General features: G+C 39.6%; 1 protein-coding gene across 1 annotated transcript; it reads right to left on the bottom strand.

Annotated features, from left to right (window-relative positions):
- Window positions 1-485: 485 nt before the first annotated feature.
- On the bottom strand, window positions 486-25711 carry mapk8ip1b (mitogen-activated protein kinase 8 interacting protein 1b). Its single transcript, XM_084406021.1, has 12 exons — window positions 25290-25711; window positions 23542-23653; window positions 12649-12888; window positions 9284-9365; window positions 6853-7704; window positions 5860-5935; window positions 4978-5153; window positions 3982-4085; window positions 3117-3224; window positions 2671-2741; window positions 1933-2031; window positions 486-1843 (listed from the first exon to the last, which is right to left on the bottom strand). Exons 1-12 carry the CDS (start codon window positions 25343-25345, stop codon window positions 1771-1773), a joined length of 2049 nt encoding a protein of 682 aa, XP_084262147.1. The 5' UTR covers window positions 25346-25711; the 3' UTR covers window positions 486-1770.
- Window positions 25712-26224: the final 513 nt, after the last annotated feature.

The raw sequence follows: 26224 nt of genomic DNA, 5'->3' as shown, positions 1-26224 counted from the left end.
CATTGAATTTTACATTATTCACTGGGGACTTTTTGTCATTTATCGGTAAACCTAGGGGTGGAAATCAGTTTCACTATTGTCGTTATTTTTTATATATATATATTTTTTCAATTATATTTGGAGATTTTGTATTTTTATTTATTTTATTAAATTAAAACAATATTTTGTAAATTTTTTGACATCTTTCTACTGTGGAGTAGTAACTACTATTAGTAGTAGTTTTTTTATTTATTATTCAAATATCTTTGTTAACCCAACATAAAGATCAATTCACCATGTTTTTTGTTGCTGTTTAAAAAAAATAATATATATAAAAGCAGTGTTTGAGCCAGTCAGGCTTGCACAGAAATGTACACAGAATTAGGGGATAATATTAACAACAAATGTATATATTTATTTATAATTGTATTGTTTTCATTAAATATATTGAGAAGTAGTTCATGGTATATCTAAATAAAACCAGTGATATACAAGCGTGTCTTGTTGAACAAGTCTTTAATGAGCACATCATTCGTACATAATTTGTTCATATTAATGTAATAAGGTCTTGCTTTTACAAGAAATACCTCAGGAGTTTTTGTGTTGTTTTGTTTTTTTCAAATAAAGGGCATGTGTCGACCTCAAACAGAAGGCAAGCCAAAATATCTCTTCCAACGTCAATTACCTTCATAGTCACTCAAGCTTTAACAGGAACCCCATGGCACTGCAGTTTATTATTATTATGTTAACTATTTTCATTGAATTTATGAGTGGATGATCAAAAAAGAATACTGAAACTCCTAAAACATTTTCGAAAACTGTTAATGACTTCTGTTAATATGATCAAATTGCCATATACCGTTCATGGATATGCCTATTATTTGGTGACTAACTAGGTAACAAGTTGATGAGCCCTATTTTGCCATTTCAAATTATGAACCACTTTACAGGCAGATTTTAGGAAGGAATAATGCTGGTATACCTGTAAAATGCAGCAGACATCAAGACATCACAAACAGCTGAAATGGAAGATTTGTTATACTTTGAATGTATAGTCTGTATTTTGTGCTATGAAAAAATATTCTCTATTTAGCCTGAAGCCAACACAGAACCACAGCGCAGCAGCAAGAGCAGAGCAACGGATGAAACCCAGCTAACAAAAACATGTTCTAAGAACCTTTTGCTAACGTTCACATTAAGCTATGAAAACGTCATTTCTGAACATTCTGCGTTTTGAAAACATTTTTTCTTGGTTATGCTAACGTTAAGGGAACTTTCCATTTTGCAAACATGGGAACGTTACTTTTGAATGTTCTCTGAACAGTAGTAGTAACTTTTAAAAGAAATGTTAGACGAAGGCCCATGAATGATGTATAGCTAATGTTTTTATGTTGCCATTTTGAGAACATTATTAAAGACCAGATAACTTTGAACGAACATTCTATTAATGTTACTGAAAGGACGTTTGTTCATAACTTTGAGAGAACCTTGCCAGAACGTTCTGAGAACGTTCCCTGTTAGCTGGGAAACACTCATCCAGAGCATCCAAAATCCTCAACATCCATGAAAATAATTTCAGCCTTTTATACTGTACAATTTTTCGTCGTCTGACGAATTCCAACACAATATCAAGTCGTGTGCATCACCTTACAACCGTCAGTCTCTTCATCTTGTTTGGTCCTTTTTGTCAGATATATTAGTCTTTGTTTATATACACATATTATTATTTCTCATATATTCATTTAGCATAGCTGTTTTATACATTGCTGTGCAGCTCATTTTAATCAGAGATTATTCCAAGTAAATGTCTTCTGTTGGACACGAGACCTCCACAAACTCTTTATAGTACAAGTGGAATGCTTTCCTGTGAGTGAAGACAGAGAATATACTGTGACTATTAAACAAATCGAGTCGTAGAAGAAGGAACATGTAGGAAAGGAAAATAAAACTGACCTCACAGACTCTGCAAGGGGTTTAGTGGAGTTCTCAGACACAAAGACGTGACAGGCGAATCTCTCATCGGCGGGATGTTTTGTAATAAAGCCAAAATACCTGCAGAGATACCGTACCATATGATAATAGACTGACTGGTAAAAAAAACACACAGAGCAAATGCATTAACTACGGGTCAAAAGTTTGAGTTCGGTAAGATTTTAAATGAAACGTATGCTCACCAAGGCTGCATTTATTTGGTCAAAAATACAGTAAAAATAGTGAAATATTATTACAATTTAAAATGACTGTTTTCTATGTGAATATATTGTATAATGCAATTTATTCCTGTGATGCAAAGCTGATTTTTCAGCATCAATACTCCAGTCTTCAGTGTCACATGATCCTTCAGAAATCATTCTGATATGCGGATTTACTGCTCAAGAAACATTTCTGATTATTATCAATGTTAAAAACAGTTGCTTCATACATTTTTATGTGGAAACTGATACATTTTATTCAGGATACTTAGATGAAAAGAAAGTTCATAAGAACAGCATTTATTTGAGATATAAATCTTTTGTCACATTATAAATATTTTTACTATTGCTTTTAATCAATTGAATGTTTAATCAATTGAAGAAGAAAAACCTTACTGACCCCAAAACTTTTGAACAGTAGTGTATGCAATATATTAATAAGAAAACCATCATCATTGTCAGTGAGAATTCAAAGGATGTAGGTAAATGATTGACTTACTTCTTGTTCCTGGGATGGTAGCCACAGAATGAGACATTTTTCAAATGGAAAAAGTGACTATATTGGCTACTCTGTGGAAACAAATTTATAAAACGATTATATTGCATGTCCACAAACCTATAACCCTACACACATGCTGAAATGGCTTCAGTTCTATATGGGTCCCACACGCCTTTTCACCAATTAATTCCCATGTCTTTTCTAGCTACACGTAATTATATGGAATGGAATAAAATTCAAATCAGTTTGGTTCTGCTTTTCTAGCCGAGTCCATGGGTAGGCTACTGTTACTGTGCATTTCATTGACTAAACAGTCAACAACAGTATTACTCTTCATTACTCACTTTCTTGGAAAGTCTTGAACTTTAAAAAGCAGAATGTTATGATGTTTACAAAAACGCGCTTAAAGGCGATCATAAACCAAATGTTCTTGATTGTGGTTTTACCATGTCGAAATCATCCTGCACTGTGAGTTTCAGTCCCTTCACGTTTATCTCCAGGATGCAGGATGACGGTGGATTGTAATGTACAGTCAGTCTCCTGTTCATCGCAATCTGGAATCAATCATGAAGAAGCAAGGGGACATTTAAACAACTACGATGGACTAAAACCGTTGCGTTTTTCGTGTTCAGACGACGTTGTCAAAATTATATCCGTCCACACGGATCCGCGAAAACGCCAAAACCCGGTGTATTCTTCATCCCAGGCCAGTAGTTGGCAATGTCACTTTGCAAAGAAACAGTACACGCCTGCAGACTGAACACATAATACGCATGCGTATGACGTCATGGTTTTCACAAATTCGCGTTTTTAACGTTCACACGGAGATGATAATTGACAAAGGTATCGTTTTAAGAAACTTGCACTTTGAAGGCTCCTAAAATGCCGTTGTCGAGTAAAAGAAAGGCCAAAACCCATACAAATATTTTAGTTGAAAACAGTGTCACGTAAACCCCTAATAAAGAAGATTTAGCAATCTTTTGAAAACAGGTTTCAAAGTGCAAGTTTTTGAAAATTATACTGTTATCATTTTATAGTAAACTACAAAAATGCGAATCTGTGAAAATGGTGACGTCATGCGCATTGTGTTCAGTCTATAGGTAATGTTTCTTTACAATGTGACATCGTTTTGACAACGTTGTCATATGTAGGCTACGTTAAAAACGCAAAAGAAAACCTTTTCCATTCTAAGTACATCGTTGTCATGTAAACGTACCCTTAGAGGATGTTTTACCATATGCTCAACTCATCTAATTCCATCACTTCATTTGTTTTTCAGTGAATGAAATTTTATATAAATCTTATACAAACCTTTTGCATAGCTGCACAGAGAACATCACTGCCTTTATGGTTCTGTACTTGAACCGAGCCAAGGAATTTCATTGTATATTTTTCCATCCATTCAGTACTTTTTGCTAATGAGAACAAGACAGAGATTAAAGAGCATATAAACAGTTAGGATTAAGCAATTAAAACACTGTGGATTCAAACACTACCGGCCAAAAGTTTGTAATAATTAAGATTATTTTCTCATGTTTTTAAAAGGCTGCAATTATTTTAATAAAAATAAAATAAAAACAATAATATTGTGAAATATCATTAAAAAATAAATAAATAAAAAATAAGAATAAATAAAAAACTATTTTCTATTTGGGATATCTTTTAAAATGTAATTTATTCCTGCTGAGACACCCACTGAGACACAGCTTCATTCGCAAGCAAAACTTTTCAACTCGCAAGGAAAACTTTTCAACTTGCAAGCAAAAGATTAGACCCGCAAAAAAGACAAAATTTGTGCGTTTGTGATGAAAAGTGTTCGAAATGCACAAAGAAAAATAAAGGTTTTCAAAGATTTACATGCACTGCAAATAATTTTGTTATCAACTTCTTTATTTTTGAGCCAAAGACTTTTTTGCAGTCTTTTAATTTTTTTAATTACAAAATAATTTGTTTTACTCTCAAACGCAGTATGTTTGATTGTATAAAAAAGACACAAAGAAAACTCCATAAAAATTCAGCTTTGGATCACAGGAATATTTAAATATGTTAAAAGTAACAGTTCTTTTAAATTATAATAATATTTCACAATATTACTATTTTACCTTATTTTGCAAAATGCAGCCTTGGCGAGCAGATGAGACTTCATTCAAAAAAGTTCATATATATATATATATATATATATATATATATATAACCTTTTTAAAACTTTTGACTGATATTGTACTCTTAACTCCAGCCCTTTTATGAAGTGAAATCTTTTCATAGATGGGGAATGGAGGACATGCCATCTTAATCTCCAACTCTTACCATTTAAAGAAAGCTGTTGCTCCTTAAAGACCTCAGTGGCGTAATAGGCAGGAAAGATCCCCCGTTCTCCTGTTCTCATGTTGTATCCCTCATACCAGTAATCCTCATCCTGCACCTCCACCAGCAGAGGGTCGTTGACCTCCAGCTCCAGCTCATCGTCGTGACGAGGGACAAATCTGGGAAAAACACATCCATGAGGTGAGGAATCTTTGGTCAGTTCTCAGATGGTCAGATGTGTGTCTTGTTTGTGTCTCATTGACTTACTACTGATATAATTAACTAGATACTAATCTTGTTTGCATATTTAACTTTGTATGCTTAGGGTGTAGTGCAAATATTTATCATTTCTAGATATTTATTTTGTCCTATCAACCAATCTGCATGCCCCCACTAATAATCACTGATAAATTTGGGTAGCAAGGAAGCGTTATTGAATAATTTCCCCATTTACATGTTTAAAAGTAATGGTTTTATCTTTTGAAAATCAAATTTAAGCGTGACAAACAGATGTGGTTTAGACATGTAAGTGTAGCTTATGATCAGAATTTCCTTCAATATAAATGTGGAAATAAATAGATTTTTTTATTATTATTTTTTTTTTTATGAAAAAACAGACTGATGGGGCTGAAATAACGCACATCATAAAACATAACCAAATGCTCATATTTTGCTAAGCTTTATTCAATTCATATTTAGGAATTCGCATTCTTGAAAATTTTGTTCATTGCCATTGAAAATGATGAGTCACAAATGGAGCCATTTTCTGAGAATGACCCCGTATCCACTGGCCATGCATTCATTCAGGACTTTGATCTAAAAATACAAATGCTTTTAACAGTTACACGTGTGCAATTTTTGATAGTGGTGTCCGATCTGTTTCACCTGTAGACGGATCTGTGTGTCTGGTCCCTCTCCTCTCCATTAATCATGCAGGAAAACAAGCCAAAAGATTCTGTACCTAAAGACATAAGCAAAACGCCTATGATACAAACCCTTTCACAAAATCAGTACAGTACATTCTTATGGTCGTACTGGTCTATTGGTTTTCAGTTCATTTCTATATACTTTAAGTTGAGTTTCCGTGGGATGAATTTAGTCTCAAAATGATTAACCCATGCATGCACATTATTATTCATGAACTTGATAAATGTTGCAGATATGTTTTACTATCCACAACCAAATGCCTTTCAACTTGCGTGTGCAAAATTCTGAATTAAATGAATGTGTAGCAATTTTAATAATTATTAATACCTGAGCATTAATAATAGGAGTAATAATAGGACCAACATTGGAGTAATGAAGTCTACTCTTAATATGTTACAAACATTAACATCATCATTCAATCAGCAAAACATGCAGAAACTCTGTCAAATGTAGATAAGAAAATAGTTTTTTGTTATTTCTTTTATTTATCTAGATTTGATTGAAACAGAAAAATAAACACAACTGGTCAAAAGTTTGGAATAATTCAGATTTTTTGTTTTTGAAAGAAGTCTCTTATGCTCACCAAGGCTGCGTTTACTTGATCAAAATACAGTAAACAGTAATATTGTGAAATATTATTACCATTTAAAATAACTGTTTTCTATTTGCATTTATTTAAAAATGTATACATGATGCAAAGTTTAATTTTCTGCATCATTACTCTTTTTCATTACGTTTGGTCCTATTATTAATCCTATTATTAGTGCTCAGGTATTAATCTTATACTTTTTTTTTTTTTTGCTTAACATGTTTGTGGAAACCATGATTTTTTTTAGGAATATTTGATGTATTTAAAATACAAATCTTTTTTAATGTGATCATCTTTATTATTCAAAAATTTGGACCAATAGTGTACAAATGCTAAAAACAATATAAAAGCATAGCACTTACTGGAGGAGCGTGAGCAGCCATTCATGAAAACGTTAACAAATTTTCGAGAAAATGGCATGTCGGCCTCAGGGGTAGAGTCCTCTGACAGACACGTTGAAGCTTTGATCCCACTTCGTTTTCTTCCTTTGTCTTCATTCTCATCCTCCTCGTACTCTTTCTCAAGAGCCGACTCATATGGAGAGGAAACACAATTATCATAGATGGTGGCCGAATCACTGTCATCGCTGTAGCCACGATAACACTCTCTTAAACTGACTAGTTCCAGCTGATCGTGCTCATCCACGACCAGTGTGTATTTGACCGAATCGTACGAAAGTCCACTTGCGTCTGAGTTGCTCATGGAAGTTTTCAGCGTTCCCGACAAGCTCTCGCGATGGGCATGATCCTCGCCAGCACCGCAGTCTCTATAACACAGATCTTCTGCTCCAGTTACTTCTTCACCGCTACTGTCAGCGGCCAAAGCATTCACACAAGAAAAATAGGAAGGGGGTTGCAGATCCTGCTCATGGTATGGAGGGGGGGCTTCATTGTCGGAGCTGACTGCGGTGACCTGGGAAAGCGCTGGCGGTTTCTCACTCTGCAGAGCCTCGGTGCAACGCTGTATTGGTGTCAGATAGATCTCCTCTGTGGGCTCGAGCCGAACGTCCGTATGATAACGGATCTTTTCGCAGTGACCCAGTTCTCTGTGTACATCTCTGGCTTTACATGGGACAGATAGTACAGCAGAAGGAGCAGGAGCTTGAGTGTGTTTGGGCTTGTCAGTAGATGTGCCACAGTCTTTCCGACCGCTGCCTGGTTGGTGCTTCTCCTCATCGCTTAGACATGTGTGTTCACGAGATGGAGTCAGTTCACCTGGTTGCAGCAGGATCAAACACAAAAAAAGTGAATTGATAGATTACCAATAGAGTCAATGCTACGGAAGCTTGCTTCTGCCACGGTATATAACAAAGAAAAAAGGTAATTGTGACTTTTTATCTCACAATTCAGACAACAACACCAACAGAATTGCGAGATATAAACGCAGAATTCCGAATTTGTGAGATGTGAACTTACATATTTAGCTATAACTGGAAATTGCGAGATATAAACTTACAATTGTGAGAATTATGTCTGAATTGTTAAATAAAAAGTTATTACCTTTTTTCTAATCCGAGGCAGAAACAAGCTTCCATATAATGCATGCACACACACACACTTGTATGTGGTTTACGGGGACTCTCCATATAGGTGTAATGATTTTTATACTTTTTATTTTAAAAAAACTGTTTAGTATATGTTTTTAAGCCATTTGGTTTACGAGGACACTTCTTGTCATTATACACATTTGTGTCCTTATAAACCATATACACAAGAACACACACACACATAAATATATGGCAGTGCACTTTAATTAGTAAAAATATAATCAGAGATCAGTGATAAAAGTGTAGGCTACTAACATTCTGATGGATGGCTTGTTTTGTTATTGAAACAGAAAGATGGACCAACAAGTTAGGTACGCCTGTGAGACCCATTGTTTGGCGAGACTGCTCATGCAAACATGTTTTTGTAGATGACTAGACTAAATCAAATTCGCATGACCATAGTTGGCAGCAAAACATTGATGCCCTTTTGTCACTGAGACAACAGAGCTAGGGAAGTTTGGCATGAAATGAGCTAGCTCATAATCTGTCAAATTACTCACAAAATTGACTTATTACTGAAATCGGTTGCAAGTTGCTATGTAGCATATTTAAAATATATATTAACTATCAAATAGTGTAAATCAAAATAAATCAAATAACATACTATAGATAAAATTATACATGTGCTTTAGTATGTTAGTCAACACATCAAAATAAGGTCTTTCAAATCACAACACAGGATAATTAAAACATTATGATTTAAAATGTGGTTAAATTAAAACTTTCAATTCATATTACAAAGTGCACTTTTTAAAAGTGTGCATAAGTGTGTTCATTTAATTTAATTAATATTACATTATCTGAAATACAGTTTAAAATATATACTTTAAAGATTTGAAGTACACTACAAGTGCACTTCATTTTCTCATAAAATAACTTGGGCTGCGTCCGAAATTATTTTCAATAAGTAATTATTACATCACTTCACTGCCATTCACAAATCCTCTCCCTTGGCCTCATGGGATAGTAAAGTGTCCATCGTCTGCACACTTCAGAATCTCGCCGGAAGATGTAGATCATCCGGGTACTTTTTGCCTACTCATTAATGAGTACTGTGAATTCGGACATAGGCCTACTTCTTTTGTCACATACTGTTTTTCACCTACTTTATAGTAGGGAAGTATGTGATTTCTAGTGTAGCCTCGTTTTAAGTGGAGAACATTGTTGTCACTGTAATGATGTCACGCCAACTTCCCAACTAAGACTTAATAAGTGCTTACACCGTAAACAAAGATCTCTACACTCACCTGTTTTAAGCGGCGGCAAGGTCTGAGAGATTTTCTGTTGCCAGCTGTACTTCTTCGCAAATGAGTTGTTGTTTAAAGTGTCCTGTTGATGAGATGCAACAGATAAGCTATAGCATACTTTCATAGTGGCCTTTCAATATAGTGTATGTAAACTGTTCCTAGCATGCAAATGTTTTTGTATGCATGGAATAACCAGATGCACTGGGTACTGTACCCTGAACACTTACAGCTAAATAAAACACCTGAATGAAGTTAAATAATACAAGAGCGTTCTGTTAATGTGTTGCATTTAAAACCAAGTCTTTTTAATGGACTCCAAAAGACCTCCCTCTCTTTCTCAGATTCTTTCTCACTCTCAATACCTCTTAGACTTACAATAATGCCCACTCTTTTTGTCCATACGGACCCATATTAACATTCCCCACACAGACCATGATCTTTAAATCATTTCTCCACCATTGATAAAAGCAGAGGTGTAAAGTAACAGATTACATATACTCATTACAATACACTCTTAAAAATAAGTTTTTTTTTTGTTTTGTTTTTTGCAGCAAAGCCATAGAAGAACCATTTTGGTTCCTCAGAGAACCACTTTAAAAATCAAAAAAACCTTTCCACAGTAGTGTCATGATACTAAAACGTATGCCACTGTAGTTTTAAAATGGTTGAACCACAGCAGTAGTATGAGCTGAGGTTACTCTATTTAAATCGCTCATTTGATCACTTCTGGAACAGGTTTAATGGTTTGTTTCTAGAATAATTTTTTTGTGATGACGAATGCAATTAATTCCTTACAGCATTTACAATCAGTTCTTATCAATCATTTGAGTCCTTACAATGTGATTTTAACATTATCAATGAATTTATATGCTATAATATACTGTCCTCCAGTTAGAGTCGGATATTTCAAGATATCAATATATGGGGGCAAAATATGCTTCTTGTTTTTAAAAAATATATATATTTATAACATATAGCACATGTACATCTGCAAGATGTCTGTTAAAGATCCCTTCATCTGGAAAGCATCTGCTGTTTACTAACATCTGATAGACGTCTTTAAGATGTCAGTTTTACATACATTCTAAATCATAAACATCTGAAAGACATTTTCTAAATCTGACAGGAAACGTCCTATATGACGTATTGCAGATGAGCAAACACTCTAAAAAATACGTCTTTCAGATGTAAACACGCACATCAAATAGATGTCTCTGTGATGTACGTGTGCTATTTGACAATATGACAGAGTGTTGTTTTCCCGAATATCAACAGGATTGCAAATGTGATTTTACACAACAGTTCAAATAAGCAAAAAGTTATTATTAAATGACAGTTAAGACACAACATTGTCAATATTGTTGTTTTCGCTTATTTCACCAATGAAAAGTTCTAAACAAAGCAGAACTGTTTTTCGTTTCTGAATGCATCCGTGTTTTTGAGCAAATGGTGCGAATCAATGATTTAATGAGTAATTCGTTCCTAAATGAATCAGCCATTTTGAATGAAGCGTTTGAATGAACGATTCATGTGACTCAATCATTAAGACTTGCTGCCACCTACTGGCAGGTTTAGTTTCCCATTTAAAAGTAGGCCCTTTTTCAACATTTCATATTTCTATTTCCAGAATTTAAAACATTAATCTCATAACATTATTTATACAATAGTAATTGCAGTATAGATGCATTATTACCAGCTCTGAGCAGTCAACTGTCAGTGTAAATCCATCTACTGTAAATGTAGCCTACCTTCAGATGCAGTTTCTGTGCCACTTCTGCAGTGTTAAAATGGATTTGGTTTACACTGATTTCATTTGATTGGTAACAATCAGTTAATCATTCTCAGTATTAAAGTATTCAGAGGAAAATCTAGTCTAATAGTTTTATTTACACCTATGTATTTATGAAAATTTGGTCCATTTTGTAGAGTTGAATTATGACTTAACACAATATTGCACGTCATCGTGATAATACTTGGTATCGTGATACTTCAGCTGGTGTAGAATCGTAAGATATGTTTGTGGTATCGTGACAACCCTACTATAAAGAAAATTTTGTGGATTGAAAAGGTTCCATGGATGTTAAAGGCTCTTCATGGAACCATCAAAGCCAATTAAGAACTTTTTAAGAGGGTAATTAAGTAGCTTTTCTCAGGAGTTGTACTTTATTTAGGATTTATTTTAAACGCTGTACTTTTACTTTGCCGTTTTTGCTCTAACTGTGTTCACTACTTATTTTCCTAAAAAAAATAACCAACTGGTTCTGACAAAACAAAATAAGCAAATGTCAGAGGCAAACACTGTTTCCCTTTCAGCATTCCTGCTTGTGTTCTGGTGAGAGTGCTCACTCAGTGTTTATTCAAACAGATAATAACAAAGGAACGTCATCAACCCCTCTAAATAACAATGAAGTGGTAATACTTTGTTCAATGGGGGCCAAGCACTAACAAGCCCAAACACATGACTGTATTCTAGAAAGAGGACATTTATGGAAAACAAGCCCAAAGTTGTGTTGTGTTTTCATGTTTTATGGGGACTTTGCATAGACATGATTTTTATACTGTATAAACTGTATATTCTATCCCCTTACACTAACTCTACCCCTAAACCTACCCATCACAGAAAACATTCTGCACTTTTACATTTTTCAAAAAAACATCACTTAGTATGACACTTAGCTGTTTTCCTAATGGAGACCAAAACATTTCCCCACAAGAACAAGAATTTAGGATATTGCCAGTAATATTTTGTCCACATAATGTAGTGTTTACCAGGACACACACACACACAGTTCAAATTCAGTTCTGATCATTAGTGAACAAATCCTTGGTAAATTCTGCAAAATGTCATGATGATCAGACACAGAGGTGCAGTTTTAAATTAACTGAACTGATTAATTACTAAAAGCATAGTCATTTCAAGTTAATTTAGATTTAAATGTGAAAGAACGTGATGATGACAGAACTGATACGTTAAATTAGTCAATCCATTTACACACCTTTGACCAATTTGTGCTGACCTGTAGCAAGATTGATAGGCGAGCACTATTGCATTGAGAGTGTAATGAGTCAATCATATCGCAATGCACTCAGGCATCACCTCTTCTCACTTGACTTTTTGAAAGTGTATTATCACACCAGACACCACGCTCTATCAGCTCAATTTGTTGTATTAGAACACGATGAGCTCAAAAGAGATGCTACCTCCCTCTGAAACTTTAGAGGGCGTTTGGCGTTGCTATTGGATGCTATCACTGTCAATTCTTTTCTTTTCTTAAATTGTTTAGGAGGCACTGCTTCCCTTGGCTCATAAGAGAATATGCACCTGCAGTGTACCAACAGTCATATCTTTACATACTGTTTATTACCTGAGTCCTGGGCACCTGTGGGAATAAGTTGAGAGTGGTCGGTCTTTTTGGACGGTAGGTATCCATGGTGAAAGGAACAGCAGAATCCATAGATGCTTTGCTGTCGTATCGACAAGCCACTCTTTGGCTCCTATCGACAGCATCAGTAAGATGTAAAGGATGTGTCTCTGCCTGGATCTGACCCACTGCGCCTGCCTCCACCTTGTCCAAGCCACTATTGGGTGCTTGAATCACATGGTCCTGCAGGGATTGGAAAGATCGACTGTCAATCAGAGAAGAGAGTGAATGAAAAGGCAAGAGGGGAGATGAGGGCCACTGACCCAACCATTAGAGCAAGCAATGACATCAGACTTTGGCATTTTTGGTGCCGGCTAAGCCACGAGAACAAGAGACAGGGGGAGGGGTTTCGGACAAAGACTATTCATGTTGGTGTTTACTCACTGCATTACAATGAGACACATGCTTTCAGCTCCAGTTATATGCAAAAGTTTGCAAGATTTGTACAGATTTTGATTTAGAGATGATATTATAAAAGTAACTGCTGTGAAAAAAATCATGTGGAGTGAAAATATGAAAAGTGTACATTCAACAAAGACATAATAATATACAGCTTTTATCAGGGTCCCACTTTATATTAAGTGTATTTAACTACTATGTACTAACATTTAAATTAATAATTTGATTCAATGCACTTATTGGGCCCTATCTTGCACCAAGCGCAATTGACTTTGTACACCGACGCATGTATCATTCCTATTTTGCACTCGCGCAAAGCAGACTTTTTCCTCCACAGACGCACGTCGGTTAACTAAGAATACACTTGCGCTCCCCGGGGCGGTTCAGCGCAAAGAGGAGGCGTGTTCCGGCGCAAACGTTCCCTCATGCTATTTTACAGGTTTAGAAAACAATTGCACCACTGACCGAAAAAAAAACTGTTTAAAGTCAGTGGCGCGTTGCGCATGTTACTCATATGCTATTTTAAGGGCGCATGCTTGGCCTTAATCAATGTAGCGTGTGCACAACGCGCATACACTTTGATTCTCTCATCTACACACAGACGCAGCAGTTATTTTTGCAAATCATACATTATTACGATAGATAGATAGATAGATAGATAGATAGATAGATAGATAGATAGACATTTTATTATAAAAGCATACATCTAGCTTACACATTTACCCAAATTATCATACGCCTGTTAAACCGAAGTTAATTTGGGTGTGTTTCTCCATCCCCAACGTCCCTGACGAAAACGTAGGTCTCCTCGGCCTTGAACCGCTCCTGTCGTGCGCCTGGCAAATCCGCCGTTATAATAGGAATCCGCTTTAGAACAAGCGCGCCTGCTCTTAAAGGGAATGTGAGATGTCGCTCTGATTGGTTTATTTCACGTTACGCCCAAAGCACACCTATGAATAATGAAGCTACTTCAGACCAACCCCTTTTAGATTTGCGCCAGGCGCAAGAGTCATTTATTCCACCGGGAAAATAGCAACAGCGCCCAAGACCCGCCCACAAAGTTACTTGCGCTTTGCGCTTTGACACTTGCGTTTCAGATCGTTAAAATAGGGCCCATTGTGTTCATATGTTTTTACATCGCAATTATTTAAAAAACTAAACAGAAAAACCTGCATGTTGTCACATTTGTTCTTGTTTATTTTTTCCAGTTAATTTTTTCATGACTTTTATTTTAGAATTTGTCATACTTTCTGTTTTTGTCACCTGATTCCCTGTTCCCATTCAGTCAGTCATGTTCAACGTTATGTCAATACTGATATATTGAGGTCTTACTTGGGAGCCCAATCAACTTTAAGTGGTAACAAAATGAGCCAATGGATATTGACCAGTGAGATTTGAATACCGATTCACTCCTACCCGGACATAAGGGTATATAAGGCCAGGTCGCTCATTTTTGCTTCGTAGCCGAGCGGTTGCGTACAGTGATCGCGCTCTTCCAATATCCTATCTTGACAAAGAGCTTGTTTCCTGACTGAAAGAGCTGAATTTCCAATCTAAGAGAGCTTGTTCGAAAGGAGATCTCACTGCTGGTATGAGGGCGCATCCAGTGGTGTTTCGCCATCTTAAAAGAACCTTTGCACGGTTAAAGCGTAACTCTTGCCAAAATGCAACCTAGGGTCTTTTTGTGAATCTACCCAAGGCAAACTTTCGTTTAAAAGCATAAAGTGATGGCACTTTTAAGATTTACCGTATTTTCGTTTTCGGTCAAATTGCCTTTTGAATGGGAGTGCTAGGGGCACGATAGCATCAAAATAGTCGATCTCCGAATGCAACGTAACAGGGAGGAGAGTAAAGATGTGAAGCTCCTAAAGCTTAGTTCCATATAAATTCATGGATAATTTGTTGTTTGTTGTTAGTGAAAATCAATATTGACCTTGTATTTGAAAAAGGATCCTCATATAAGAAACAATACTAAAATTCAGTCAGTTCATTCGGAGATCGACTATTTTTGACTGACAAATGAAAAGCGAGCGTCTTTTTAAAGATATCTTTCCGTCTGTGTGTTTCTGGATGCGGTCGTTTCCTGGCTTCCTCTGACGGCCAACTATTGCTGTCTCACATGTCTGGGCCGAGAGCATGCTGGGAATGCATTTGTGGATGGTTCATGCTCTCATTTCCCCCTTCAGGGGTGATTGCTCATGCTGAATCAGATTCAGAGTTGACGGCCATGCTTGTCCGGTCCACCACGGGCATCGGACTCAAGTGAAACCCTCCACCTTGTCCGGAGCACTTGCAGTTGGTTGATGGGTTCCTGGGTGCAGAACACGGTTCACAGCCACGTTCCGCCCCAGTGCATTTCTTCCCGGAGATGCATGGAGGATTACAAGTCATGGAAGGCACCTTTTACTGCCCGAAACCACTCTGCAGCTTCCTCCTTTCTCACTACCCTTGGGGTTCCCAAGGGTTACATGGAGATTCCACAGGTGGAGTGTGCAATTGCGGTGCATTTATGTCCACAAAGTGCTGCCACCTGGCAGAATCACCCGGCCTCCTCAGTGCCGCTGGGCAGGCCGCCCTCCGCCTTGCATGCCATGGCCATCCTGCAGGTCCATCAGGCAAAAGCTCTCAAAGAGCTGCATGAGGATAGTTCTGAGCCGGGGTTGATGCAGGAACTGCGTACGGCGACTGACCTTGCATTCTGGGCAACGGAAGTCAAAGCCCGGGCCCTTGACCAGACGATGTCCACCTTGGTGGTGCAGGAGCACCATCTCTGGCTGTGCCTGGCATAGATGAAGGATGCCAACAAAGTTTGCTTTCTTGAGGCCCCCATCTCCCAGGCCAGCCTCTTTGATGAGACTGTCGAGGTCCTTGCCCAACAATTCTCAGCAGTCCAGATACAGAGTGAGGCAATAAAGCATATCCCAGCATTATACCACCGCCACCAGGCAACCATGGGCTGGCCCGCAGTCTGCTCATTGCCTAGGGCGTTCCCCTGTGGTGTCTACATCAGTTCAGGAGCGACCGGAGACATCAACCCACAAGCCCACATGCGCGCACCCGTTTGACTCGAGGAGGCGAAGAGGCACGGAAGCTAGGAAGAATCACAATTATGGCAGAGAAAGAGCAGTCAAAATTCCCAGTACCTGCATATACAGTCAGCGAAGGCAAACAAGGCAAAAAAAGGAAGACAGTATTCGAAAAGGCTATGACCAAAAAGTCTTTGGATAAAGCAAGAAGTCAGACGAGAGTCAATTTAGTCAGTTTAAACAAATTTGGGAGAAAGTTTTTTGAAAAAACCTGCATACCCTGCCTTTAAAGCAGCTTTGAGACAAGCATCCCAGAGATGGAGGGAGCTGCTCTTAACCAGGAGGTGGTGATTTCACCCCTCCTTCCCCTGGAGGAGGGCCGGATGGAGAATCTTCAGTTTCAGTTAAAAGAGTTTATTTCTGTTACCCACTTTTTCAATAAAAGGTCAGTTTCCTCAGTCTCTGGGCCATCTCTTGGGCCTTTTACTGACCGTTTCTTCGGTTTGCTTTCAGCGGTTGGGCATATCAGTACAAGGCCCTCGTCTTTGGGCTGTCCCTGTCTTCCCACTGTCCCTGTCTCCCCTCACTTTACCAAAGTCGTGGAGGCTGCCCTTACCCTACTGAGGGAGGGGGGTATTCGCATCTTGAACTATCTCGACGACAGACTCATTCTAGCTCACTCTCGAGATCTGTTATGCGAACACAGGCTGCTGGGGCATCAGGCATCCACAGCCGCGGTAACTCTGCTCGGTTTGATGCATATGAGACTGCTTTAGCACTGGCCTCAAGGCCGAGTCCCGAGATGGGCATGGTGCTGCGGCACATTCCGTGTGGTCATCACACTGAACATTCAGCCTCTGGTCACACCCTGCCTTTCTATGGACCAGAGTGCCCTTAGAACAAGTGTCCAGGAATGTTGTTGTTACAACAGATGCCTCCAGAACGGGTTGAGGCACTGTGTGCAACGGGCATGCAGCTTCGGGCTCCTGGACAAGACCTCAACTACAGTGGCAAACCAATTGCCTAGAGTTGCAGTGCAGTGGCAGACTGGCAGTGCTGCTCGCCCTGAGCCGGTTTCGACCATTGCTTCATGTCAAGCACGTGCTGATCTGCAAGAACAACACTGCGATGGTTGCGCACATCAACCACCAAGGCGTGGTATGCTCACGTTGCATGTCACAACTCGCCCACCATCTCCTCCTTTGGAGTCAGAAGCGACTCAAGTTGCTTTGCGGCATTCACATTCCAGACAAGCTCAATTGTGTGGCTGACACGCTGTCACGACAGCTAATGCTTCAGGGAGAATGGAAACTCCATCCCCAGGTTGTCCAGCTGATCTGGAGTTGATTCGGGCACACACAGGTAGACCCGTTTGCCTCCCAGAAGTTGTTCTTTTCCCTAGCACACAGCTGGCCCCGGTACCTATGCATGTATGCCTCTCCCCCAGTGAGTCTGCTGGCACAGATACTGTGCAAGTTCAGGGAGGATGAGGAGCAGGTCTTGATGGTTGCGCCTTAATGGCCCACCCGGACCTGGGGTCTCATTTATAAAACTGTGCGTAGGAACCTTACTAAAAGTGTACGTGCGCCCGAAAGCCAAAAATGGCGTACGCAAAAAATATTCAGACTTATAAAACCGTTCTTACGCCAGAACCTGCGCAGAATTCACTTTATAAATCCCAGTCAGCGGAAGATTATGCGCACATGCGTCTCCACCCCGAAATAACCATATATGGAGCTTACAACGCCTAGTTTTACTATGCAGATCCTCATCTGCATATCATTTGCATATGATTAAATTATCCACGTGATAACGTTTAACGGTACAAGACACATTACATTAATAAAAATCAAGTAGTTGCCTATATCTTGCCTTGTTTTTGAATACATAAATCAAATAGTGTAAAAAACATTTCAGAGAAAGTTTTTCGCAATCTTTCCCACTGGCCAAATTGTATTTTTAATTGATTTATATTTTTAATGGAAACAGATAGGCCTTGGGCATTATTTGCACGAAACTATTTTCTCAGACAATCTGGTATTATCATGAAAAGCAATTATCTCTGTGGTTAAAACATTAAAACACAGCACGCCACAGGAAAAGTGTTCAAAAACATCGCATCCACAACAAATATTTCAATTGATTGAATATAAAAAAATGGTGTAACTTCTCAGTAATGATTTCATGTTTAAGTGTACGCCTCTTTCAGGGCCTGTTTTGTGCGTACGCAACGGTTATAAATGAGGCCCCTGGTTTTCGGACCTTATGCTCCTCACAACAGCCCCTCCATGGCGAATTCCCCAGCCCTTTCCTTTGCTGTGTCTCATTTGCACACTGCGTGTTTACGTGGACTGCATGCAGAGCTTCAATAGCTCGGAGCAGCTCGTTGTCTACTTTGGAGGTCAGCAAAAGGGAGAGGCTGTCTCCAAACAGAGGTTGGGGTGTTGTTTCCTCCTGGGCATTGGCGCCTCTCTGACAGACATCTGCAGAGCTGCATCTTCGGTGACACCTAATACCTTTGCGAAGTTCTACAATCTCTGGGTGGAGCCAGTTTCTTCCTGTGTGTTGGGTACAAACAGGTAATGTGGGGAAGGCTAGCTGAGTGTCTCACTTGCAGCCCCATTCCCCTCTAAGGGGGGATACGATCACCTACTTTGCTCTTCAGTTAAGTTCCTCTCACGGCAAACCCTGAATCGAGTTCCTCGTGTGCATGCCCGGTCGGTCAGCCCTTGTGCTGAAATAGATGTCCCCAAGTCCCTAATCATGCCGATTTTGGTTATATGCTCTGAGTAGTACAAGAAATGTACTGTACTTGCCTGTACAAGAAAGTTATTTCCCTAAAATGTCTTAGAATTAATAAACAATTAACACTAGTGTTCACTAGACAAACAGGTTAGTTAAATGTGGTATTAATTCTGCTACATCAAGTTAATTCTTACAGCTGATCTAAATATTGATTATTAATTATAACTAGTTATAACATGTCTTATTTACAACATGACAATTGTCATCATATGAATGTAGCTCGAAATGGATTTGTAAAAATCACATTTCATTTTATTTTTTGCCATTCACACTTTCTAAATCTGATTTGGACTGACAGTCTGAATGTAGTAAGGGAGCAGACTGGCACACACTAGGAAACAGGATGGCAGGGAAACAGAACCAAACCAAAACACAATGAAGAAAACAAAATCCTGACATTATGCATGTATTTATGCACATTTCCATTTAATTCATGTTTTTTTTCAACTTTAAATGCTTTGTTATAGTTGACAGTTACTTTATTTTAGTTATATGGTTAACAATTCATCTAGTGATGTAAACATCGGTAAAGAGGATCATTTGTGGAATGTGGAATAAAAACATAAAAATGATAACATGTAGCAAGTCTAAAGACTTCAATATCAGGTGCGATCTAGATGCATGTTATGTGTTCTGGTTGTGTGGGGCTTTAAGGCGTGGGCTGTTCTTCTGAAGAACGAGCCTGCACAGTTATGTGTGGGCAGGGGCTGGGAAAAAGGAGTTCCAGAAGTTTGAGGTTTGCTGGACTGTGTGAGGCAAGAGCATCGGCCACACAGGTGCTCACATTAATTAACATTAAGAGCATTAAAACTGTTAAGTGAGTCTATAATTTTCTCCGATCGCTATACTGATGTCAGAAGTTAACTGTTTGAATCCAATTAGTATACGAGATTGCTCGTTATTGTCCCTGAAACACGATGCGGAAGCAGACTAAAGAAAAGATTAAGTCCGAGCCAGAAGCAAGCCGCATGTTTCGTGAGACTCTATGCGCTTCGCATGGGCTTCCGATCAATTCGCAACAGAGGAAGACTTTCTGGAATTGCACAAGGCTCGTGTGAGGGAGGCTACTAGGAGGATGGCTGCAGACGCCGGAGCCGAGTGCCGCTGAGTACCGCCGAGCTTTCACGAGGACAACAAACAAACATGGTGGCACCCACGGAACCGCGCTGGTTGTCAATGTAAACAGACATGGCGGCACCCGCACTGCAGCATCTACGGTGGCAGTAAAAAAATACCAAATTCTCAGATAAAGCTGATTGGGAAGCTTTTCAAAGCTCTTGAATTGGCTATGTGTCTCACAGATGATGCTCTGAGGATAGACACAATTATAAAGCACTTGTCGGGGCATTGAGATAGCATTTTGGGCAATTTGAGCAGCCAGGGCTCCTGCGTTCTGAACTGAGTAATAGACGCAGGCAGCCAGGAGTGCAACTGGGAGTCCTGGCAAATGATATTGAAAATTTGACTCTGCGAGCATATGCCCTCATGCCACCGACAGTTCAAGGGGAGCTTGCAAGAGACCAATTCATATAGGTCCTTACCCCTGTGGAGCTCTGTAGACAGACACAACTAGCCCACTCTCAAACCCTGCAGGATGCCTTGGAGATGACTTTGGAGAGGGAAATTGTTTGGGGAACTTGCATGCCGGACGAGAGACAGCGCGAATTGTATCGGTGAGGTCTACTGACGTCCCTGCACACGACCAAGGATTTGTTGGGGTTGTGGGCAGACTGGACATTTAGTTTGTCAGTGTCCTAAGCTAGCCAGTAACCAGGGAACTGGGACGGGTCCGAATGATCAGGGCCATGCGGACCCCCAACACTCATCCCCAATATGAGTCATCACCAGCAGGAGTCTCAAGAGATGGACAGAGGGAAAACGATCAAGGACTGTTAGGGGAGGGTGAATGTGGGCCAAAGGAGTCTGTGGTTGTGATGGGATGAACATGTGTTAGTGATATTTGTCATGTGCCAATTTTGGTGGAGGGGGTTCCATGTTTAGCATTGGTGGATACGGGATCAACTGTGACAGTTATTAGACCAGAGGTAGTTCCTGCCAATGCCAGTCTGGAAGCCACCACTGTCCGACTATGCACAGTGACGGGTGAACTGTCGCCAATGAAGGGTAAAGGCGTGGTTGGGCTGACTGTAGGGGGAAAGACATTACGTCATTCAGTGTGGGTAGCTTCAGTCCAGGACCTTTGTATTCTTGGGGCAGTGGAGGTTTTGTGTTGACTATAGGGGTCACCAGGAAGGACTCATACCCCATCCCTTGTGTGGATAAGTCACTGGACCTCGTAACCGGGTCATCATGGTTCACTTCACTGGACCTGCGCACTGGTTATTGGCAGGTACCACTTGCTCCCGATGCCAAACTGCTTTTTGTACAAGCAGGGGGCTATGGCAGTTCAGGGTGCTCTGCTTTGGCCTCTGCAATGCACCAGCCACTTTTGCCAGGTTAATGGACAGGGTGTTATTGGATATGGCAGATCATTTCAGACCTCGTTGGAGGCCCTCAGGCGTGTGCTGATTTGCATAAGCAAATCTGGCTTGAAGCTGCACCCAGAGAAATGTAATTTGTTTAGGAGGGAGTTGACATTTTTGGGGCACAAGCTGGGGGGCCAAGGGATTGACCCGATGGAAGAGGTGCAGGCGGTAAGCAACTGGCCCACTCCTACAACCTCACAGCACCTCAAAAGTTTTTTTGGGTTGGCCTCATATTACAAGAGGTTTGTGCATGGTTTTTCCAGCATCACAGACCCACTTTTCCGCCTGCTGAAGAAGGATAAGTCCTTCACTTGGACTGAGGAGTGTCAAAACTCTTGCTGCTTTGAAACAGGCTCTGGTCACAGCCCCTGTATTGGTCCCCCCTGACCTCGCACTGCCCTATATTCTGGACACGGACGCCATTAATGTGGGTATGGGGGCAATTATCTCTCAGGTGGGGGTTGGGGGAGACCGAGTTGTGGCCTACTACAGTAAAGTGGTCAACAAGGCCGAATGCCAATACTGTGTCACCAGACGGGAACTTGTTGCAGTGCTTTTTGCAGTCCGACACTTTAAGTATTACCTGTGTGGGCTACCTTTCACTGTACGCACTGATCATTCAGCTCTCCAATGGCTAATGTCAGTCCCTCGCTCCCCTGCAACAGCTGGCTGTAGTGGGGGTGAATGTAATGGGCCCTTTTCCATGTTCGGAGAAGTGTAACAGGTTTGTGCTGTCGGCTATGGATTATTTCACTAAATGGCTTACGCACTGCCTGACCTAGAGGCTGAGACAGTGGTGAACGCGTTGGTGGATGGCATGTTCAGCCATGTCAAATTTGGGGTTGCTGAATCCATACACAGTCATCAAGGTCGGAATTTTGAGTCGGGTGTCTTCTCGCTGATGTGTGAAAAATTAGGGATTCACAAAACAAGGACCACCCCTTTGCATCCCCAAAGTAATGGCCTCGTTAAGAGGTTTAACAGGACACTGGTGGAACAACTGGCCATTGTGTCTGCCAAGCATCAACAAGATTGGGATACGCACTTGCCATTTATCCTAATGGTGTGCTGATCTGCTGTGCAAGACTCAACCTCTTGCACATTGGGGAAATGGCTTTTGGGAGGCCACCTGATGCGCCTGCTGTGCCCCCGGCCCCTGAGTATGCTAGAAAGCTTCATGACTCATTGGAAGCTGCTGATAATTTTCAAGGAAGCAGTTGTTAAAAGCAGGGACCCGGCAGAAGCGAAATTATGACCTGAAAGCAAAAGGGCTGGTGTCGGTTTATAGCCCTCAGAGAAAGAAGGGCAGGTGCCCTAAACTGGATTCCAAATGGGTTGGGCCGTGCAGTGTTCTGGAGAGAATCTGAGAAGTTGTTTACCAAGTGCTGTTGCCTCCAAGGGGTAGGAAGGTGGCCGTGCACTGAGACAGACTGGCCGCAACAGCCCCAGCACCGGCCTCCTCTACAGTTGTGCCTACCCCGAAGGGTGGACCAGGACCCCAGTCGAGCACTTCCAGCCCTCTGGCAGACCCAGATGCAGCCACACCAATTCTTGAGCTGCAAACCTCACATTCATATAACCCAGTTTCAATTACATGAGAAGGGCAACTGCGGCCTCAGCAAGTCAGAAGGCCACCGAGACGGTTCAGGAACTTTGTTTGTTCCCTCGAGGTCGAGGAACTTTGTGAAGGGGGTTCACTGGACTGTGTGAGGCAAGAGCATCGGCCACACAGGTGCTCACATTAATAAAAGAGCATTAAAACTGTTAGGTGAGTCTATCATTTTCTCCGATCGCTGCAATATTTAAACACTGGCTTGCTTCCTCTGTGGTGCCTGACTCTGAAAAAAATATTTTAAAAAACTGGATGTGTCAGCAAGTACAACAACTGAACCTTGAAAAAAGTGTAATTTCTAACAGACATAAACCTGGCAGTGATCACTGCCACCTACAAGTCTAATGATGTAGTGCACATTACAAAAGAAAAAAAAACACAAAAGAACAAGAGACTGTACAAGTCAAAATCAGAACAAAAGTACACAAAGGCTAGATGCATTGTAATTCCCATGGTTGTTTGAAATTGTTCTGTAATATTTTACACGTTAGGCAAGACCTGTTCTCACCTTGATGTCAGAGTTGTGTCGCCTGGCCCTGAATTCAAATTCATCAGTCATTTCTGTGATTTCAGACAGGTCCTCATCTTCAAATTCATCCAACCCTATGTCATGGGTCAGCCTATAGAAAGAACCACCAATGTTATTGGTCAGGGGCACTAGTGGGCAGTTTGTTTAATTGTTTTTAAATGTACTGCACAATATACCCTTGTGAAAGAGAAGTGTGCTTAATTGTATTGAATAGCACTTGTAGTGTACTTCAAATCTTAAAAGTCTATTTAAAAAACTACTTGTATATAATATAATATTAATGAAATAAAAGGCCACTTAAGTGTACTTAAAGAGAGTGCACTTTCATGATTGTTACTTAACACACTTAAGTGCACTTTTTAAAAGTGCAAATTATGTCAAATTAAAAAGTTTTACTTCAAATTTGAAATCATTATTGATATCTTTTAAATGTACTAAATGGCAGCTTCATCATTACAAATGTGTAATTTCAAATATATTTAACTGCATGACATACAAGTTTCAAAAGAAATGACAAAGTACATTTTAGTTAAATGCTTTTCAGTACATTCAGGCACTTGTATGCACAAACTATGCAAAAGTGGCAGCCCTTCAGGTGCAATTAGTGTCCGAATTCACTCAGTCATTTTCATTCACTCCTTCAAGTGGACTATATTATTTGTAGTATAGGGAATAGTGAATGAGGGTATTGAATGAGGGATTTCGAACACAGCCTCTGTTTTCAACTCCTCCCTCAACTGCAAGCTGCAAATCCCGCTGAGCGAATCCAGCCGCAAGCCAAAGTCGAACACACCTTTTGATTAGCTGGTTCATGCGTTTAATTTGGGTTAGAACAAAACTCTGCAAGAAAGAGGCCCCTAAAGCACAGGACCTGAAGCATTTGTGCCACTCGCACCGGCCTAAAGATGACCTAATCGAATTATACCCAAAAACGCTGTAATAGCTGCCAAAGGTGCTTCAACTAAGTACTGCGTTAAGGGTGTAAATACTTATGCCAATGTGATTTTTTAAAAATAATTTAGCAAATTTATTACAAATCTGATTTTTGCTTTGTCATGATAGGATTTGGATTGTAGATTGAAGTGCAAAAATAAATAATTTTAAGCATTTTAGCATAAGGGTGAAGTGAAGCATAAAATGTGAAAAAAGGGGTGAATATTTTCAGGAACAGTGACGTGGCTCACGTCATAGGTCACATGACAATGTCACCATGGTAGATATATGCTTGCACTGAATTAATACTACAAACATTCATATTTTACTAACAGCTCTTCATCAAATGTATCAACAGGATTACAGAAGCAGCTTGTGTCTGTATGTGAGATTCATGCTGTGCACATGCACATTCTCATCCCCTTTCAAAATAAAAGTCTTTTGTCACGGCATCAGTCTGACACTGAAATAAATAAAACCTGCATTGCAAAGTCGACTTTTTAAAAATAAAAATAAAACAGCAGGTGAAGACAATAGTATGATGCCCTTACAGATTTATATAATTTTCAATTAAAAAATGGCAAAGGTCAAAAATCCCATTTCAATACTGTAAAACATATTGCATAAAAAATAATAGATGATCCCTGACATAATGAATGTTGCTATGCAACACAAATAACAATCTACTATGTGTGCTGCATCTGCTGCTCATCAAAACACATGTATACTAATAAAGCAGTATTTTTTCCTAGCACAACAAATGTTGCATATTATAGAGAAAAATAAGCTCATACCATTTCTCCCATTGCTCCTCCGTCCATTCTTCTTTGCCATCACCGTTTGAGTCCATTCTGAGAGCAGTGCAGCATGGGATTGTGTTTACACCTGGTCAAAGCTCTCTTCATATTTCAGTGCCTGCCATTCAAGCCGCTGTATTTGAAGTCAGTTTAGACTGAATTCAATGACAGCAGCACATGCAGCTCCAGTATTCTCCATTCACTGTTATGTCCAGTGTATAATGATGACGCCTTGATGAATGCTGCATTTTTCTCACTGTATCTCTCTGTCCTTGTTCATGTGTTTACCTGCATCCTCACTGTACGATCTACAACAGGAGACAAAAAATAAAATAAAGCAGAAATGGCAAAATAAAAGCTCTGCAGAGTCAGCGCTGATAGAGATGATGCATGACAGTGTCCTTCTGCTTATACATAATAATCATGCAGACGATCCAATAGCAAGAGTGTATTTCACAGCATCTCTCCTCCTCTTGTTTTCAAAGTCGCCCATCCCCCATCTCTCTCTCTCTCTCAGTGTTTGAGAGAATTGTATATGAGTGGGTGGGTGCAGCCAGTTCAATACCTCTCTCCAAGGCCAAACAGTAACATATGAAGAGAAACCAAAGAAAAAGTGTAAATATCTACAAATAATAAGAAAGTGAAACATATAGTGAAACACCATATAGTGAAACACTGACTACACTCTTAAAAACACTCTTTTCTTTTGCATTGATGTCACAGAAGAACCATTTTTGGAACGTTTAGAACCTTTCAGTGAACAGTTCTTAAAATAACCTTTTTTGTTCTTAGTGTGAAGAACATAATAATCTAAGGAACCTTTTTTCACAATAAAGAACCTTTTGTGGAATGGAAATATTCCATGGATGCAAAAATGACATATTTAAATGTTGTTTTTACTGTGAAAATAATTTATTCATGCTTTAAAACAG

Source organism: Rutilus rutilus (assembly GCF_951802725.1).
Source record: "Rutilus rutilus genome assembly, chromosome: 3".
NCBI classification, from domain to species: domain Eukaryota; kingdom Metazoa; phylum Chordata; class Actinopteri; order Cypriniformes; family Leuciscidae; genus Rutilus; species Rutilus rutilus.
The sequence above is the reverse complement of the archived record's forward strand: the minus strand, read 5'-3'. Positions and strand labels throughout refer to the sequence as shown.